This window comes from Cavia porcellus, unplaced genomic scaffold, assembly GCF_034190915.1.
Source record: "Cavia porcellus strain 051 isolate PalLab524CR breed Dunkin Hartley unplaced genomic scaffold, mCavPor4.1 scaffold_17, whole genome shotgun sequence".
NCBI classification, from domain to species: domain Eukaryota; kingdom Metazoa; phylum Chordata; class Mammalia; order Rodentia; family Caviidae; genus Cavia; species Cavia porcellus.
The window spans coordinates 11,550,141-11,569,553 of NW_026947500.1; the positions used below are offsets into that span (position 1 = coordinate 11,550,141).

General features: G+C 37.6%; 1 protein-coding gene across 7 annotated transcripts in view; it reads left to right on the forward strand.

Annotated features, from left to right (window-relative positions):
• Mfn1 (mitofusin 1) overlaps positions 1–19,413 on the forward strand; it is a 49,251-nt gene that overhangs the window by 12,277 nt on the left and 17,561 nt on the right. For all 7 annotated transcript variants that reach the window (XM_013150140.3, XM_013150139.3, XM_003467520.5 and 4 more), the window contains exons 5-9: positions 2,808–2,932; positions 4,954–5,062; positions 6,920–7,027; positions 17,103–17,256; positions 18,109–18,176. In XM_013150140.3, the coding sequence (XP_013005594.1) occupies positions 2,808–2,932; positions 4,954–5,062; positions 6,920–7,027; positions 17,103–17,256; positions 18,109–18,176 (564 nt within the window). The remainder of the gene's footprint in view (positions 1–2,807; positions 2,933–4,953; positions 5,063–6,919; positions 7,028–17,102; positions 17,257–18,108; positions 18,177–19,413) is intronic.

Sequence of the window (19,413 nt, forward strand, 5' to 3'; positions counted from 1 at the left end):
TATTGTTTTTTAAAATAGAATTTCACTATACATATAGCTCAGGGTGTACCTGAACTCACTACATAACCCAGGCTGGCCTCAAACTCATGGCGATCTTTCTGCCTTAGCATCCTGAATACTGGGATTATAGGCAGGTGTCACTATACCTGGCTTGTCTTCTTTTTTGTTTTTTAATTTTCCTTTAAAAAATAGACCTTGGAAGTAATCCCAGCACTTGGGAAAGTGAGGCAGGGGTATTGTTGCAAGTTCAGTGACTGAGGCAGGAGGGTTGTTGCAAGTTCGAGACCGGTCTGAGCTACAAAGTAAGCTCAAGGCCAGCCTGAACTGCATAGTGAAGCCCTGTCTCAAAAAGACAAAAGAAAAAAAAGACCCTGGCATCTGTTTTTGATACTATTTTTACCTCAGAAGTTACTAAGCTTCTTCATGAGTAAATGTGATAGACTTTCTCTGAGGGAGTGTTGGTGATCCAACCCAGAGCCTTGCATATGCTAGGCAAGGGGCTTTACCACTGAGCTATATCCCCAGCCCTTTCATAAATTGCTAAATTCAGTGCCACTAGATTCTTCAGCCAACAAAAGAATAAGCTAGGTAATGGTGCTATATGATGTTACTCTGACTGGAAGGAGTTGGTAAGGCACTCTTTCTCATTTTTCTCCTTCATGTCCTGGGGGTGGAACTCAGGGCTTTACACGTTAGGCAGGTAATCTACTGATGAGTGACAGCCCTGGCTTAGTCAGCGTCTCTTACATCTAAAGATCTTTTCTACAGACACAGAACTTCATCATTGAAGACCCGTCCTGTTTTAGATTTTGCAACACTGTAGGTGAAGTCATTGGTCTAGTTTTGTGATTTTGCTTTTTGACCTCCATCAGATTAACACAGTCTATCCTTGGACAAAGCATACCCTTGAAATTAGTTACGGCACAGATGAGATGATTGTGGAAATATTTTTTGTAGTTTTAACCCATACAATTAAAGAGACTCATTATTATTTTATAACTGACATTTTTACCAAATTAGAATTCAAACTGCTAGTGGCTTTAGAGAACCTCAAGAAGAAAATGTACTGTATGATTTGGTTTTGTTTTTGTTTTTTTGTTGTTTCTTGAGACAAGGTCTCACTATGTAGTGGCCTTGAACTCACTATGTTGCCTAAGCTGGCCTTGAACTCATGCTATCCTTCTGCCTCAGCCTCCTGAGTGCTGTGTTTATAGGAATACACTGCTACATCTAGCTCTGTGTGGTATTTTGAAAATGTCATCTCATTTTCCTCATCTGTGCCCTTTAGTGACTTTTTCTACCCCTTTCCTGCTGCCACATTTAAATTTGTTATCTCAAGTAGTGGCCTGCTTTACAAAGTAAGAAGACATTTTGAGTTAAAAGTACTATAACAGTTTACTTAGCAGAAGAGACACAACAATAATAGCTAGTACTTCACTGTTCTAAACACTTGCAGTAACTCAAAGCTCACCACAATTTTGTCAGATAGGTACTTTTCTTATCTTGATTATATAGGGGAGGCACAATGATTTAGTCTAAGTTTACAAATTGTCAAGATTTTTGCTAAATAAGCAGATACTCCCTGGCCCAAGCAACCTCAGCTCTGATCAGGACTACTGAACACATTTGAAAACATGTTTTCCAGGGGCTGGGGATTTAGCTCAGTGGCATAAGTGCCTGCCTTGCAAGCAGGCAGTTGTGAGTTCGATCCCTGGTACTGATAAAAAGGAAAAAAAAAAAAAGAAAAGATGGATCACTGGGTCTTGTGCCCAGGAAAGACATCTTAAAAAAAACATATTTTCCTTTAAAATTTGATACAAAATCACAAAAGAATTATGGAAGTGTATGCATAGATACTCTTTTCTTGATTTGTTTTACTATTTTTATTTTAAACTCTCCATTTAAAACATAAATGAGGCATCCTAATCTACACATTAATTTCATAAATGTGTATCAGAAGTCATGTTGAGAAATCAAAATACTTCAGGAATTTTTTTATTTTATTTTTTTATCGGTACCAGGGATCGAACTTACAACTGCGCGCTTGCACGGCAAGCACTTACACTGCTGAGCTAAATCCCCAGCCCCTATTTTAGAAATTTAATTGGAAACAAAAAATAGACCCTGATTTTAAGCAGGTTTGTATATCACTTACTGTTGAAAAAAAATGTTTTATTAAAAGGCAAATATGTGTTGACCTTTTCTATTTCCTCTGCTTATTCCTATGGAGTTTTTCCTTAAACCTGTTCTAATGAAGACATTCCTTCTAACACTGATGCTTTATTACTTAAGCAATGCACATTTGTTTCAAAAGAGTCAGAAAATACAAATAAGCACGTGGGCCAGGGCTCTACAACTCATACTTTACAAATTCGGGGTGAACTTAGGAGTTGCATAGAATTCCATTGCTAGAGTTCTATTTGTTGGTCCAGGTTGGTTTCCAAAGCTGATTATTCTTGTAGGGTAGCATCAGTAAATGGTTTTAAGGTTTTAATGGTTTTCCTGCTTGATAATTTTTTTTTAAATTGGTACCGGGGATTGAACTCACGACTGCACGCTTGCAAGGCAGGTGCGCTTATGCAGCTGAGCTAAATCCCCAGCCGCAAGGTTGGTTTTTTTTTTTTTTTTTTTTTAAATCACCTACTTGATAATTTAAAACTCATGTTTCTTAAGATTGCTCAGATGGTTTTATTTCAAACTGTTTGAAGTTCTGCCTTTGTACACATTTTGTGAAAACTGATGTTCTGAATCATGGTATTTGAAATTTTATTACAAATACAGGCTGTTTTCTTTTTTTCCTGCTTTAGACAGTTAATCAGCTGGCCCATGCCCTCCACATGGACAAAGACTTGAAAGCTGGGTGTCTTGTGCATGTGTTCTGGCCAAAGGCAAAATGTGCTCTCTTGAGAGATGACCTGGTTCTGGTAGACAGGTAAAATTACTTGTGAATGTGATTTCTCGGGTATTGTTTTATTTAATAGAACAGTGCTCTTCATTTTAGTGTACAGTACATAAAAATTGAAAACATTCAACTACTACCTTGTTCTCATTTGAGATTGTTAAGGAATAAATAAGCTGCTGATTTCTGTTTTTCTTCCCACGCCCCGCCGTAGTAGTAGGGATTGCACCCAGGAACTTAGCTTTTTGTATCCCCAGTCTTTTTTTGTTTTTGTTTTTGAGACAGGATCTCACTAACGTGTCCAGGCTGGCCTTGAATTTGTGCTGATCCTACCTCAGCCTCCAGACTGGTTGGGATTACAGTATACACTATTGCATCCGGCGTGATTTCTTTTGTAATAATTACATGTATACACACACACACACACACACACACACAAACACGTTTTTTTGAGACAAGATCTCAGTATTGTAGTTCAGGCTGGTCTTGAACTCTCAGTGATCCTCCTGCCTCAGCGTCCCAAGTGCTGGGATTACAGGTGTGTTCTCCCACTCCTGAATCCCTATGATGTGTTTTTAAAATCATCCTATTATAGTGCTTAATAAAATGATTATACTTATCAGTGAAGTATCATCAGTAGCTAAAAAACTTATGTGAGTTATTTTCTAAAATTTAAGTGCGCTCTTGTTTAGTTAGCATTTCAGTGTTCTGTGGAAACTTGTTTTTGTAGTACTAGGGATTGAAAGTAGGGCCTTTGTACTAAATTACATCCCTGGTCCTCTTTTATTTTTATTTTCTATTTTTTGAACTAACTTTTTATTAGTACATATTTGTTAAGCATGTTGGTCATTATAGGGAATTTGTGTGAATGTATAATATATCTTAATTCTTTTTTCCCCATTTCCTTCCTCTCCCTTTCACTGTCCTTCTCCCTCCCTGTTTGTACAAGGTTTGTTGCCATATTTTTCTTCCATTCTTTTTTTTTTAACCCTTTGTTTTCCTTCCCTTTACCCCCTCCCCTGTGTCCTTTCCCATGGGCATGTTTTTCCTATTTATTTATTCGCTTTAGTTTTGCTTTGTTTTTATGAGACAGAGTCTCCCTACGTAGTTCAGGCTGCCCTTGAACTTGTGCCTCAGCCTCTTGGATGCTGGGATTACAGGTGTACACCACCATGCCTGGCTTATTTTTTATTTTGAGATAGGATCTTGCTAAATCTAATTGCCCAGACGTAGTTTGAATTTTTGATAGTCCCGCCTTGGCCTCACAGAACATTGGGATTACAGATATTTGACTGCCACCTGCCACCTTGCCAGTCTGGAAATGATTTCTTTTTGATGATGCCTTCCTTTTCATTTTTCCTTTCCTTTTCATTTTTCATTGGAAAAATGTTTCAAGTAATCATTAGGAATAAGTCAAATGAGACTAGATCAAAAAAATTCTAATTATGATAGTAACTAATTTTGCCTTTTTTCTCATAGCGAGACCAAATCCATTGTTGTACCAGTTAAGGTAGATAGTTGGCAAATACTGCACTGCAATTCTTTTTCTTTTTGAGACAGCATCTCACCATGTAGTCCAGTCTGGTCTTGAAGTCATTATGTGGTCTAGACTGGCACTGAACTGACAGTAATCCTCCTGCCTTAGTCTCCCAAGTGCTGAGATGACAGGCGTATGCCACCACACCACACTACAATTCTTATAACAGTGGTGCATTAAATTTATAGGTACCAGAGAATGTTTCAGTTTTCATTATTTGTGCTTATAAGCACTTATGTCTCTAAGCTATATGGGACATAACTACTTGTACTCTTACTTCTGGCTATTAACTTAATTTCCAATACTTTTCAGCCTTTGAAGACATAAAGATTAAAAAGATTGAAATACACTTTATCAAATATCACTAATGCTTCCTAGGCATCATATAGATGACTGGTAGAAAGCTTGTCTTTTAGAATTCAAATAATGTGTACATGTTTAGGAAAAAAAATTTATAACCCTGATTTTCTTTCTAAAAAGATGTCATGTAATACAGTTTTTATTTCACTTCCATTAGTCCAGGCACAGACGTCACAACAGAGCTGGATAGCTGGATTGATAAGTTTTGCCTCGATGCTGATGTCTTTGTTTTGGTTGCAAACTCTGAATCAACACTAATGAACACGGTAGGATTTAATCTTACTGTTCTGTTTGAGTGATAGAAAATTAAGTGATGTCCATTTTAGTTTAGAAAACTGGGGAACCCCAATCATGAATTAGAAAGAACCTCCAAAATCAATGGTGAATGAAAGTGTGTTTCCATAGGACCAGAATCTCCTCTAGTGACTGTTGGGTTCCTGTAGCAATCAATCTAGGCCTTACAATGGCATTTTAGTTCACAAACTTGATTCTTTTCAGAATTTTGGTCATAAACTGAATTGGTCTCAAACTGAATCAAATTCAGTGGTTATGTTCAGTATTGCCCTTTGGGGAATTTTTTTTTTTTTTTTGGTCCCTTTTTATCGGTACCAGGTATCGAACTCACGACTGCCTGCTTGCAAGGCAGGCGCTTATGCCGCTGAGCTAAATCCCCAGCCCCCCCTTTGGGGAAATTTGATGTGGTTCTCAACCAATTCTGTTTGTAACCAGAATCGTGGAAAGAACTAAAGTTTGTAAACTGAGGTAATGAATGTAAGGTGACGAAGAATGCGATGTTGATATTTATTCTGAGTAGTTAGTTGCCAATCTCAGAGGGAATGGCTGTCAAAATGTTGAGAGACTATTTTAAGTCTCTAATAAAAATACAAGCCACTGTTGCTCCCATGCCCAGCCATCTGCCAGGGGAAGCATTTCAATATTTTCTAATCTGCCAAGCTTTCCCAGCTCTACGCATGTACAGTCTAGGTTAACAGCCTATCTGTATACACTCAAAGCTGTTGTTGAAAAAGATTATTTACCCAGAATATCCAGAGCCAAGTTCACTTCAAACAAACTTTCCATAGTTCAGATATCTAAAACTGTAACATTTAAAAATTCTTTCTGATCCACAGCAGGTCAGGGGCTGGGCATCATTATAGCCATGTTGCCAGCAGGACCTCACTATGCCATTGTGTTTAATGTTTGGATGGCTCAGTCTGTATTACAAAACCCAGGCTACTGTAAGAACACTGATAATTGTTTATAACCTGGTAGTAGGAAAAGATGCACATGTGTTTAAAACACGTATTCTAATTTTACTTATGACATTCTTTGTGGGTGTGTGGAGGGTGCTGGGAATTAAAGCCAGTGTCTTGTGCCTGCTGGGCAAGTGCTTTGCCACTGAACTATGCCTCCAACTCTCCAAGGACCACATTATGCTGGTTTTTAACCTACAGTTTGTGTACATCTGAACTTGAAGTCTTTCAACATCTCTGTTAACAGTACTTTGGGTTTTTTGCTGTTGTCATTTTTTGTTTTGAGACCGTATCCCAATACACAGCCCATGCTGGCCTTGAGCTCTCGGTGGTGCTCCTGTTGTAGCCTCCCAAGTGCTGGGACTACAGGCATGTGCCACCACACTCAGCTTAGCAGTACTTTCAAGCTTATCTTTATTGTCACTTTTTTCTAAATGGAGCGTTTCCTGATTTCAGCTAGATGTAGTTCCTTTGTCTTCTGCATTGTCAGTGTTTGTTTATAGTATTTATAGATATCTTTCTCTATGGGTCATGAAATGTTCACATATCTTACATTATTACTAATTTACTTAGCGGATTCTTAAAAACAATTTGAGGTACTTTTTGAAAGCATGGATTATTATATCCAGCATTTCCTTATATGTCCATTGTGTGGTAGAATCTTCACTTTTGTCTTCTTATGTGTTAGTTTCCTCATCTTTGAAAAATTTAATGTTCATAGGATGCTTTAAGAGCTTGTCAGTGGATGTTAACTACTATTGTCTAAGTAGTTTAAAGTTTTAAATAAAGTTTCAATTATAAAATGTAATTATAAATGTAAAAATAATCTTTAAAAAGTGAATGTATTTTGGAGTTTTTGATATTTTTCAGGAGAAGCATTTTTTCCACAAGGTGAATGAACGGCTTTCCAAGCCTAATATTTTTATTCTGAATAATCGATGGGATGCCTCTGCATCAGAGCCAGAATATATGGAAGATGTAAGTTATTTTTTCTTTATGTTTTAAAATATAATGATATGTGTTGTTTTTTGAGAAAAACAGTATACTTTAGAAGAGAGAAAGTCTAAGAAGCTTACTTAAGCTTACTTGTGAAGGAAATATAATTGCTTTTTTTATTTTTTTAAAGCCAGTCAAATTTAGCAGTGGGGGGGTGGTATACCAACTTTAGTGACACTAATGTTAGTAAGTTCTGATAACCCACTGCCATCAGACCAGCTTATAATTGCTTTTTAAAAAAATTTTATTTAGAGCTGGATGTGGTGGCTCATGCCTATAATCCCAGCACTCAGGAGGCTGAGGCAGGAGGATTGTTGGAGTTTGAGACCAGCCTGTGCTACAAAGTGAGCTCAAGGCCAGCCTCAACTGCATAGCGAGACCCTGTCTGAGAAAGACAAAAAAAAAAAAAAAAAAATTTAAGAAAGATTAAACAAAACAGAAAACAGGTAGAAATAATACATACTTTCAAAGAAAAAATAAACAGAAATCATTAGTTGATGATTACATATTGTCCTCTTACAAATAGTTGTTCAAGATACAAAAGTGAAACATACAAAGTGGGAATTCAAACAGCAAGACTGCAAACAGTTCTGTTCAACTATCCAACAAAAACTTAGTAATATGATTATGAATCTTATACACTTAAGCATACATGCAGTTATTCATATCTTTATTTATGTTTAGATTAAACAAACCATACGCTAAAATCATTCTGAACAAAGAAGAATAGTATTGCTGGATTTCACATCATGACACTACGGGATCAGCACTGGGTACTTTAGTGTCTCTTTTTCTTCAAAGTATTTGTTCATTTCATCATGTATCATAAGATCAGTTCTCATAAACTGTTTATAGGTTGTACACATGCATGAGTCTTAACATGTATTTCTATCTTTTCTATAGTAGAGGGAGAAACAAAACAAAGCAAGACAAAACAAAACATATTCCTATAAACATGAAACGAAAAAGTCATATAAAACCACTGTACAAGGAGTTCTACCATGGTTATTGTGTTGTCTCTTGTTATCTTCAATAGAATTGTCTATATCATCAGACATAGTATAACTGAATATAGCAGTACATAACAATATTAATAAAAATACAACTTTGTATATAGTATAAAACTTCAAAAACAAGTAGTAATCAAACCAGAATAGGTATCATAGTGTATCTTGTCATTTTCAGTGTAGTTGCCTGTACTCTCAGACTTGATACTATCAATCATGTCAGTTTTGGATAAAATCTGTTGATGCCAAATAGCAATCAAATCAGATTTAACTAAGATCAGTCATGATAAAACAGTATAAGTTATACAGGGATCCAGATTAAGTTATTAGGAAATTAAAGATGATTACTGTTCTATATCCTGTTATTTTTGGCATAGCTGTCTGTGCCCTCAGATCTAGTGCAAGTAGACTAGAGACTGAATAAAGAAACTGGGACTGAATAAAATCTATCTAAGCAGAGCGGTTTGAGTACTGTGGGTTTTAAATCCTGATACACTATTGACGATATCTTCTGCCGTCTTTTTTAAGACTATTCCTCCCCTTTCACTCCCCCAGGGTGCACTATGCATTTTTGAGTCTCACCAGCACCCTCAGTTTTTAGATTGGGGGGGCGACCTGCTATTTACCTAAGTAGTTCAAACCTTCTCCCTCCTGGACTTGATCTCTAATTGTATTCCTTTACCTATTTTAGCCTGTCTTTTCAACCTATCCACAAATACTGGTCTAGTTGCCCCTATTACTCTCTGGTTGCCCCTATTTTTCTCTGGTTCCCTGTCACATAGAGCATTGTTTTCTCAATTTGATTTTTGGTCCATAATCCCTTTTTCAGTTTAATTATATTTCCTATAAAGAACATCTCTGTGGGCCCTGCCTCCTCATCTACTCTTGCCTGTGTTTCTCTCTCTGTCTCACTTTTTTTTTTTAGTGTATCAAGGCCATCTATATTAGAGATTATAGGCAGCCTTCTCTGCCTCATTTCTGTTGTGCTCTTTTTTTTCCATTAGTTGTCTGCTTTTCTTCTTCCTCCCACTTTCTGCTCCATTCATTGAGGCCACTCTGCCACTTTTCCTTGAATCCTGGTACTTTTCTCTCTTTCTAGAATGTCCTTCAGTATTCTCTGTAGAGTTGGATTGGTGGTCATGAATTCCACGAGTTCCTCTGTCTTGAAAGCATCTTGTTTCTCCATTAATTTCTAGAGACAGTTTTGCAGGATACATCAATCTGGGCTGGAGGTTATTTTCTTTCAGCACTTGGAATACTTTGCTCTAAGTTCTTCTTGATTTGATGGTCTGTGTTGAGAATTCTGCTGTGATTTTGAGTTTTCCTTTATAGGTGATCTGTTTCTTTTCTCTTATGGCTTTTAATATTTTGTTCTTATATTGAATTTCTGGGATCTTGATTATTATATGTCTGGGTGTAGCTTTGTTTTGGTTGTAGCTGGCTGGAGTTCTGTATGCCTCATACATCTGAATATCATTTCCTTTTCCTATGCTTGAGAAGTTTTCCTTAATTATTTCTGTGAATAGCTTTTATAGTTCCTTTGTTTGTATGCTTGCATCTTCATTCATGTTCTTTATTCTTAAATTACAGATCCTCTTGTTGTCTTCTAGCCTTTGTATTGTTACTGCTTGTTTCCTTGTTATTTTTAAGAAATTTTTCCTTTCATAATCCCACATTGCAACCTGTCTTCCAGTTTGGGTAATCTGTCCTTAGTTTCTTTCAAGCAGTTTTGCCAGCTTTCAATGAGTTTTTTATTTCCCAGTAATCTCTTTGAACCTGCTTCATGTAGTCTGTTTTCTTTATATTCTTCATCAAATGTTTCTTTCCTTTTTTTGTGCTCCTTCATTCTTCCATCTGTGTCTTCTTGCGAGATGCTTAGCATTTCTTTTATTAATCTAGTTATATCTTGCTTTACTTGGTTAAATATTTCCCTTTTGAACTCGTCTATGAGGTCCTGAAGATATCGCTTTGTGTCCACTGGTTCCATGTTTGATACTGCATGTTTGCTGTCCTCAATCTCTTTTGTATTTACCTCTACTGGATCAATGTTATCAGGGTTGGGGGTTGGGGACTTTTTCTTGTTGCTACCTCTTCTCATGTTTTGGGTTTCTTCCATACAGGCATAGAGAGAAGGTCCCAGTCCTTTGCCTTGTTGGTTATGGTTTTTCTGAAGCGCGCTGGGTAGGTGATCCTGCCCAGTCCAGTGTGTTGTTGAAGTGCACAGAGGGGCGGTGCATGCTGGTTCCTCCCCTTTGGGTCAGTCAACCTGCTGAGGCCTTCACTGCACTAGTGTGTGCCATGTATAGGGAATTGGTTTGCGACAACTTATTTGGTCTCAGCCAGGGGCGTGACCCAGGCCAAGCATACCCCACCAATCTCATCTGGGAAGGGAATAACTGACTGAAGTCACTGCTGCTCCTTGTTCTTGCCAGTCCTGCCTGATTCCAAAATGTCATCCTGTTGGTACCCCTTTCCTGTGGAAGAATTTTATTCCCGGCACTCACTGCAGGTCAACGGCAGGTCCCTTGCCTGCTCCACTCTCCGCTGGGGTCGCTGACCTCCGACTTCAGTGTGACTGCACTTCAGTGAGACTGTGGTTCCAGTGATTCGAAGCAGTCGGAATTTGGGTGCGTAAGAGCACAGAATCTTATCTGTCTCAATAGTAGCCCCGGACCTGAATGTTTGACTGGTTCTCTTCGCTCTAGTCTCTTCCTGGGTTGAGAGGATCCATCTCCCTCTGTTTGGGACTCCCCACCCTGTACTATTTCGGTGTCTGAGTTGTCCGTCCCATGGAGCCTCCGCAATCTGCCCTATCTGTCTGCCATTCCCACCAGAAGCCAAGGGAATATAATTGTAAAAAACCTGATGTAGATTTGTTTTTTCCTCTTTCTTTCTTTCTCTTTCTTTCTTTCTTTCTTTCTTTCTTTCTTTCTTTCTCTCTCTCTCTCTCTCTCTCTCTCTCTCTCTCTCTCTCTCTCTCTTTCTTTCTTTCTTGCTAAGTAGCTCATACCTGTGACTTTCCTTCCTCAGCTTACAGAATGTTGTATTACAGTTTATGCCGTGATGCCTGGCATGAAAAGTTTGTGATAGAAACCAAAGTAGTAAGCTACTTTGAAGGAAAATTGTCTTCTAAAAGTGCTGTCTAACCATTTTAGAATTTAAAACTTTTTTTGTATAACTTTTTGTTAATGTATAATACACAGGATGGAAAAATACATATATACATCATAAATATTGAGCTCAGCAGAGTTGGCAAGTATAACACCTATGTATAAGCAGAGTAACTGCTTATCATGGCTTCTAACACCATAGGTTGTTTTTTTCAATTGTTCAACTTTATGTAATGGAATCATATAGTAATCATATTTATGTAATGGAATCATATAGTAACATCTATATAGATGTTTTATTTATTTATTGGGTGTGGTTTTTGAGACAGGGTCTCAATATGCAGTTTGGGCTGGTGTTGAGCTCACTTTGTCGCCCAGGTTGGTTTTGAACTCATAATGATCCTCTTGCCTCAGCCTCCTGAGTGCTGGATTACAGGCGTAAGCCACCATGCCTGGCTTATATGTTTTTATATCATGTGAATACTGTACTATGATTATTCTGCTGATAGACATCTGTTAAATTTCCTATATAGTATTTAGCTTCTATGAACAACACTGCAGAGCATGTGCTTGCATATGTCTTTCTGATGTGCACATACAGCATTTTTGTTGGATAGGTACATACACACTAGTGGGTCTCTGTGGCGTTTGAGTGATTATGACTTCTGGTGGATACTTGGCAGTGTCTGACGATATTTTGCTGTTTCACATTCTGTAACTCTGTGCAGCCCCTGAAAGATTTAGCGAACCCAGGTTGTCACTAATGCGGAGATTAGTCGAACATATTATAACAATTTTTTAATAGTTGACATGTCTTGCCAGGCATAATGGTGTACTCCTGTAATGCCAGCACTTAGGCAGGAGGCAGGAGGCTTGCTGTGAGTTTGATGCTAGCCTGGGCTACCAAGTAAGTTCAAGGCTAGCCTGAACAGTGTATTAAAACGCTGTCTCAAAAACAAAAAAAAACCCCGCTGTCTCAAATAAAAAGTAAAATAAAATATAATAATAAATTGACATGTGAGAAAACATCAGAATTAGGCTTCATGAATGAAGCTACAGTTTTCAATGCTTAACGGAGAAAATAAAAACTGTACAAAAGATAAGGTTAAGTATCCAAGATGTATGTGCAGTATTTGGAAATTTAACAAAATGCAACATTTAAAAAATCCTACACTTATATCTACCTCTCCTGGATATTCAGACTGCGTTCCTATAAGCTGAGTGTGTGTGTAGAAGTTGTGAATTACAGGTGAAAAATATGTTCACCTTTAGCAAAGACACCCCCAAAGTTACCTAACAGTGCTTGATATGATCTTACATTTCCACCAGCAGATGAGGCACTCCAGATCATTTATAGCCTCAATAATATTTCTTTAATAATCTATAAGATTATTTAATTTTCATGATTCTCCTGTTTTGGTTTTATAGTGGTATGAGTAGTAAATTTAGAAAACAAAAGATATAAAAGGACCCTCTCCTTCAAATATTAATTTGCTCTTATTTTCCCCATTGCTTAATATAAAGTTAGTATACTGCTATTACTTTGTGATGTTATTCTTAAATTAGGGACTCGGTTAATCATTGAATTATGAAGTACAAATTGTTGGGGCTGGGGATTTAGCTCAGCTGCGTAAGCACCTGCCTTGCAAGCAGGCGGTCGTGAGTTCGATCCCCGGTACCGATAAAAATGAAAAAGACAAAAAAAAAAAAACAAAACAAAACAAATTGTTCTTTCCCAGGCAATTCATCATTTCTTGTTAGAAGCAGTAATGTATCATCCTTAACCATAGAAAAGAGATCTGTGATTGATTTTATTATAAAAACTAAAACCAAATATTAGCATAAAATAAATACTTAGTATGAGTAAATATAATAACTGTACCTTCACTAACAATAGAACAGTTTTCAATAGTAATAGCATTGAGTTCACTGTTGAAAGGTTCATAGAGCTTAATGGTTAAGCTATTAAGGATAAAGGGGATGGTGAACCAGAGAATGAAAAGAGTAGAATTTGAGAAATTAATTAGTGGGAGAAAAGGAGAGAAAAGTGAGATGAAGGATCCTTTTTACGAGTAAAGTAGAGTGAGTAGTAACAGATAAAAGTAATAGGAAAAAATAAACAAGAAAAAACAACAAAAGAGGAAAAGAAGAATTAAAAGGAGAGAAAGAAAGAGATAAAACCCCAAATCCCCCAAAACCAATGAAGGAAAAAGAAAAACATTTGAGTTAAAATGAAAACAAAATTCTTTTTGAAAGAGTGGTTTCTTTGCAGGATCTGAAGTTTTGGAACCAGCAAGTCATGATGTTTTGTTTTTTTGTCTTTTTCTTTTTTTATCAGTACCAGGGATCAAACTCAGGACTACCTGCTTGCAAGGCAGGTGCTTATGCTGCTGAGCTAAATCCCCAGCCCCAAGTCATGATGTTTTTCGCTTAGTTTTGCAGCCTGCCAGTTTGTGAGGTGCCCTCACAGCCCCACATGCCCCTCTGTCCTTAGGCCCCAGACTGTGGCAGCTGTCCAAGCCAAAGCAAGTCCTTGTTCATGTTGGTGGCAGGAAAGCAGTCAGACCTATAGTCTGCTAATCTGGCAGTAGCCAGAGGGTCAAGCAGACCACTGCACTTAGTGCCAGCACTTTGAGATCCAGTTACCCCTGAAAGCCACACTCAGAAGGGCTGATTTCTTTCATAGAGAGCAGGGGTCCCTGTCCTAGCCTGAGCATGAACTTCTCAGGGGGACTGGGTCTAACGGACTGTCACTGTGCTGCTCTGCTGTGGCTCTCAGTCAGTCACTGGGGGGGTGGGTAATATCACTGGGAGGAAGCCCAAAGTGGCAGTATTTTGTCCTTTGTTCTGTGGCTCATTGTTAAGCTGTTAACCCCTCCCCCAAACAATGCCTCATTAAACACTGTGGCAGTGTGGCTGGTGCTGCAGTAGCTTTCTTCTCCAAGTAGCCTGCCCTGAAGGAGTAACTTTTGCATCAAAACCCCATGCTGTTTTTGTAGCTTAGAATAATCATGGACTTTCCTTGGGGCTGACACTGCTGGCCTGGTCTGTTCTTTCTCCCTGGGGCTTATCTTCTCCCTTGGGGTGTTTACCTCATTCAGGCCATCTTGTTGGTCAGTGACTGTACTGCCCTGTGCCACGGAGAAACAAATTGCAGATATGCTTGGAGCTGATGGGAGGCTGTGGCCTGAGTACAGAGTGTATGTGTGCTTTTATTGGCTAAGGGTGACTGCCTTGGGGGCTGTTTCCTGTTTTGCTCTCTAAATAACTTACATTTTGGATTTTTCATATAAGAAAAATCATGCACAAGGTATACTTGTGTCTGTAGCTTATTTCACTTAGCATTGTGGTCTCAAGAATCATTAATTGTCCTTCAAATGACTGACTTTTCTTTTTGTGTTGAACCAGGATCTTGCCTTGTAGTTCAGGATGGCTTTGAACTCACTGTGTAGTCTAGGCTGGCCTGGAACTCCCTGCAGTCCCCTTGCTTCAGCTTCTTAAGTGCTGAGCTTATAGGTGTGCACCACCAGGACTGACTCAACTTCATTTTTTTTTTTTTTGTTGTTGAATAGTATTCTGTTGTTTATATACAGTTTACCACAGTCCATACCATCTTACTGTTCATGTGTCTAGGTAGATAGGCTATTTCCATATTTCAGCTATGGTGAATTCTGGCGCTGTGCATTTGAGTGCCACATTAATATGAGTTTAACTTTCTCTAAAAGATGCCTGGAAGAGGACTGTCTAGGTCAAATGGGATTTCTGTTTTTACTTTTTTGAGGAATCTCCATCCTGATTTCCATAGTGGTTATGCTAGTTTGAGTACCCACCAATAAGTTATAAGGGTTCCTCCCTCACCCCCTCATCTTGACAGCATTTATTTTCTTTTCTTTTGAGTCATTTGTGACAGCCATTCTTTTGTGTGAAGGTGGGATCTCAGTGGGTGGATAACCAGTTTTCCCAGCACCATTTGTTAAAGAGGTATCTTTTCTCCAGTGTATATTTTTGGACCCTCTGTCAACAATCAGATGACTGGAACTGCTTGGGATTGTTTCTCCATCCTTAATTCTATTCTGTTGGTCAGTATGTCTGCTTTTGTTCCATACCATGCTGTTTTTACTATTGTAGCTTTGTAGTATGACTTGAATTCTGGGATTGCAATGTCTCCTGTGGTTGTTTTTGCTTAGGATTTCTTTGGCTATTCTGGTTCTATCTAAATTTTAGGGTTTTTTTTTTTGGGGGGGGTTATGATGAGTGCTTTTGATATTTTGACTGGAATTATATTAAATCTGTATGCCATTGTGTCCATTTTGACATTATTAGTTCTGCCTATCCAGCAAGGGATGTCTTTGTATTTTCTAATGTCCTCTTTAATCTTTTTTCAGCATACTATAGTTTTAGTTATAGAGGTTTTTCTTTTCTTTTCTTTTTTTTTTTTTTTGTGGTATTGGGAATCGAATTCAGGACCTTGCGCTTGCCAGGCAGGCACTGTGCTGCTGAACTAAATCCCAGCCAGAGGTTTTTCAGTTACTTGGTTAGATTAATTCCTAGTTATTTAAACTTTTTGAAGCTGTCATAATGGAATTTTTTTTCCTGATTTGTTTTTCTGTGGGTTTATTGTTAGTGTTTAGGAATGTTGTTGATATTTGCATTGATTTTGTATCCTGACACATTAATGAATTTATTTATTTATTCTAAAGTTTCTGATAGAGTTTTTCTGGGTCTTCTATGTTAAGGATGCTGTCATCTGTGAATAAAAATAGCTTGATTTCTTATTCATATCTCAGGTTTTTTTCTTTTTTGGTCTTTTTAAGACAGGATCTCACTATGCAGTTCTGGCTAGCCTTGAGCTCACTTTGTAGCCCAGGCTGATCTCAAATTCACAAGGATCCTCCTGCCTCACCTTACCGAGTGCTGGGATTACAGGCATGCACCACCATGCCCAGCTCCATATCCCTCTTCTTTCTCTTGTGCGATTGTTCGGCTGAAGTTTTGAGTGGTACTTACTGTGTTGAACATGAGTGATGAGAGTGATTACTTTTGTGTTATTTCTGATTTTAGGGTGATTCCTTTTATTTTTTTCCTATTTATTTACTTTAACTTTTTATTATATGTTTGCAATATAATGCAGACATTTACTTTTTCTCCATTTAGTATGTTTCTGTGGATTTTGGTTATTATTTGAGGTGAGATATTTCTATGTGTTTTTATCTAGGCTTTTATCATGTTGAATATTGAATCTTGTCAAAGGCCTCTTCATCTGTTGAGATGATTGTATTATTTTTTTAAAAATCTTTGTTTATGTAGTGTATTGCCTGTATTGATTGTTGTGTTGTTTGTACTATGTTGTTGAGAGTTTTAATTCCCAGTGTTCATAAGAGCAAAAAACATACCATTAATGCTGTGATTTCAAAATAAAAATAGCTTTATTTTAGCAAATTTATTGTAGTGCTTATTTTGGGACTTTAAAAAGTGATAACAGGTTAATTGCAGAAAATAGAAAAGCTAAAAAAAAAAAAGCTTAATAAGGAAGAAATAAAAAGAGCCATTTACTTAAATGAATGTTGCCTGCCTGCCACTATTAATTTATTTACATGTATACACAGTTTTTTTGTGAAATAATCAAGTGTACCCTTAATACATAATTGAGAAGCTATTCTCATGGCATTAAAAATTAGTATTTGTCTGCAATGCTTTGTAGTAGTTGTATAATATTTGATATTCTGTCAATTTTAAGTAAATATTAAAAAGGAAGATCATGAAGAGAAAGAGGTTTCTTGTCATCAAGTATCAAGGTTTATTAAAATTTTCTGGATTCATTAAGTATATGGCAGTTATTACTATACTGTCACTATTAAGTTTACTATAGGTCTGTGGCTGTTAATTACCTTTGTATACAGTATGTTTACAGTTTTAGAATTCTTTTAATATTCTTTGTAGGTACGTAGACAGCACATGGAAAGATGTATGCATTTTTTGGTGGAGGAGCTCAAAGTTGTGGATCCTTTAGAAGCACGGAATCGAATCTTCTTTGTTTCAGCAAAGGAAGTTCTTAGCGCTAGAAAACACAAAATACAGGGGATGCCAGAAGGTGGTATGTATTATGGATTGCTGCCTTTTTTTTGGCACCAGGGATCGAACTCATGACCTCATGCTTGCCAGGCACAGGCGCTTATGCCCCTGAATTAAATCCCCAGCCCTATAAGCTTCTTTTTAAAATAGGTTATAAAAACAGTAGCATACCAGAAATCTTATCTTGGTCTATGCAGTCCCTCCCCCATCTACGGTTTTAGTAGCCAGTGTTAAACTGTGATATGAAAATACTAAATGGAAACTAGCAGAAATAAACAATCCATAAGTTTTAAATCACTCACTGTTCTGAGTAGTGTGATGAAATCTCTCATCCGTCATTCCAGATGACGTGAAGCCTCCTTTTGTCCAGCACATGCGTACCATCTTCACTACGCAGGCATCTTGGTAGTCAGATGGCCGGCACTGTTCTCGCGGTGCTTATGTACAAAGTAACCCTTATTTTACTTTATAATGGCTCAAAGAACAGGAGAACTTACTGATTCTGACAATTCAGATATGCTAAAGGAAGCTGTTGAGTGTTTCTTTTTAAGTGAAAAGATAAACTGCCTCACTTAAAATAATGTGTGCTTAGGTCACAGAGGTCTGTAAATGTATCTTTGTTTCTGAAAATTATGATGAAAAAAGTCACGCTAACTTTTTGCGGTCACATCTCCAGTTTCGGAATTTATGGCCACAGTGCATGATAAATGCTTAGTTAAAATGGAACAGGGATTAAATTTGTGTCTGTATATGTACTACTTATAGGGTTCCAGCCTGTCTGCAGTTTCAGGCATCCATGCGGGATCGTGGAACATATTCCTTAAGATAAGGGTCAAGATTGACACTAGAATTAAGAGTTTTATCTGTCTTACAGGTGGAGCACTTACTGAAGGCTTTCAGACAAGGTTGCAAGAATTTCAGAATTTTGAGCAAATTTTTGAGGTAGGAATTTTCTGAATGTATTGGTTAACGCGAAACATTTTTATTGGTTGGTGAACAGTTGTAATCTTCATTTTCACTATCTATCTTTGTTAATAACCTCTGCTGTTATCTAGTATAGTTACTGACACAGCAAGTGAAACAAGGGAAGGTGGAAGAAAAGGAAGCCCCGCAAAGTGGATGGTCTGTAAGAATTGAGAATTAAAGATTATTTCTTTTCCTTTATGTATTTATGTATAAATAAGAAGCTGGTTTCCATCATTGCTTGTGTTCTACGCTGTATTTGGTAATTTGGTGCAAGAACAAGAATGTACCTGCTGTTGGAACATATCACAGAGCACAGCGAAGATCTTCTTTTGCATCATGATACTCATAGAGATAAACAGAACATGGTTAATACCACTTGGCAACATTTTATTACATTTCTAAACTGTTGCCACTTGGTAACCCTTCTTGTTTGGTGCCAAGTGTTTTGAAAAAGAGAATGAATACAAAAATATTAAGATAGAGCTGTGGTACTTTAGGAGTCGATAGGAAGCTACAAAAGTGGCTGAGTGGCTGGTACAGGTGTAGTGCTGGAGGGAGGGTGATCTGCTGTGGCAGAGAGTAGTCACTTGATTATTCAGAGACATTAGGAACCATCGTGCATTTGACTGAGAAGTTCTTTAGATGCTAACCTTCTAAACTGTCATTCTGTATCATCTTCCTGTTAATCGACATAGACCTCATAATTAGAGAAGCTCCCATTTGTAACTGTTCCTGCTTAAAGGTAGTGGAGGGGACATGAACACTGAGAGTACAGAGGGGACTTTTTTTTAGGTTCTGGAATTGGACTCAGGACCCCATGCTTGCTAGGCAAGCAACATATTACTGAGTTACATCCTCAGCCGGGCAGACACTTTTAAAGTAGAAATGTGCCGTTTCCTCCTCTTTCATGTGGGGAGAGAAGGGAAGACCGTGAGTCAGGTGAAGATGACTGAATGCGTTATAAAGGGCCCAAACAATGTTTGCTGGTTAGATTACCAGTTTTCTTCCTTTCAGAAAGCTGCGGTTTTTTTCCTCAGTCAGTCTTGGTAATTTGTGATTTTTTAGAATTAATGTATTAAAATTATTCATCTTTCACATAGTTTCCTGGTCAAAACTGATTTTTTCCCCATTCCTTAAAACATTATTTAAGATTATGAATTTCTGAATACAGTTTTAATTGTATTTTAAGGGTTTCGGTATCTAATACAGTTTT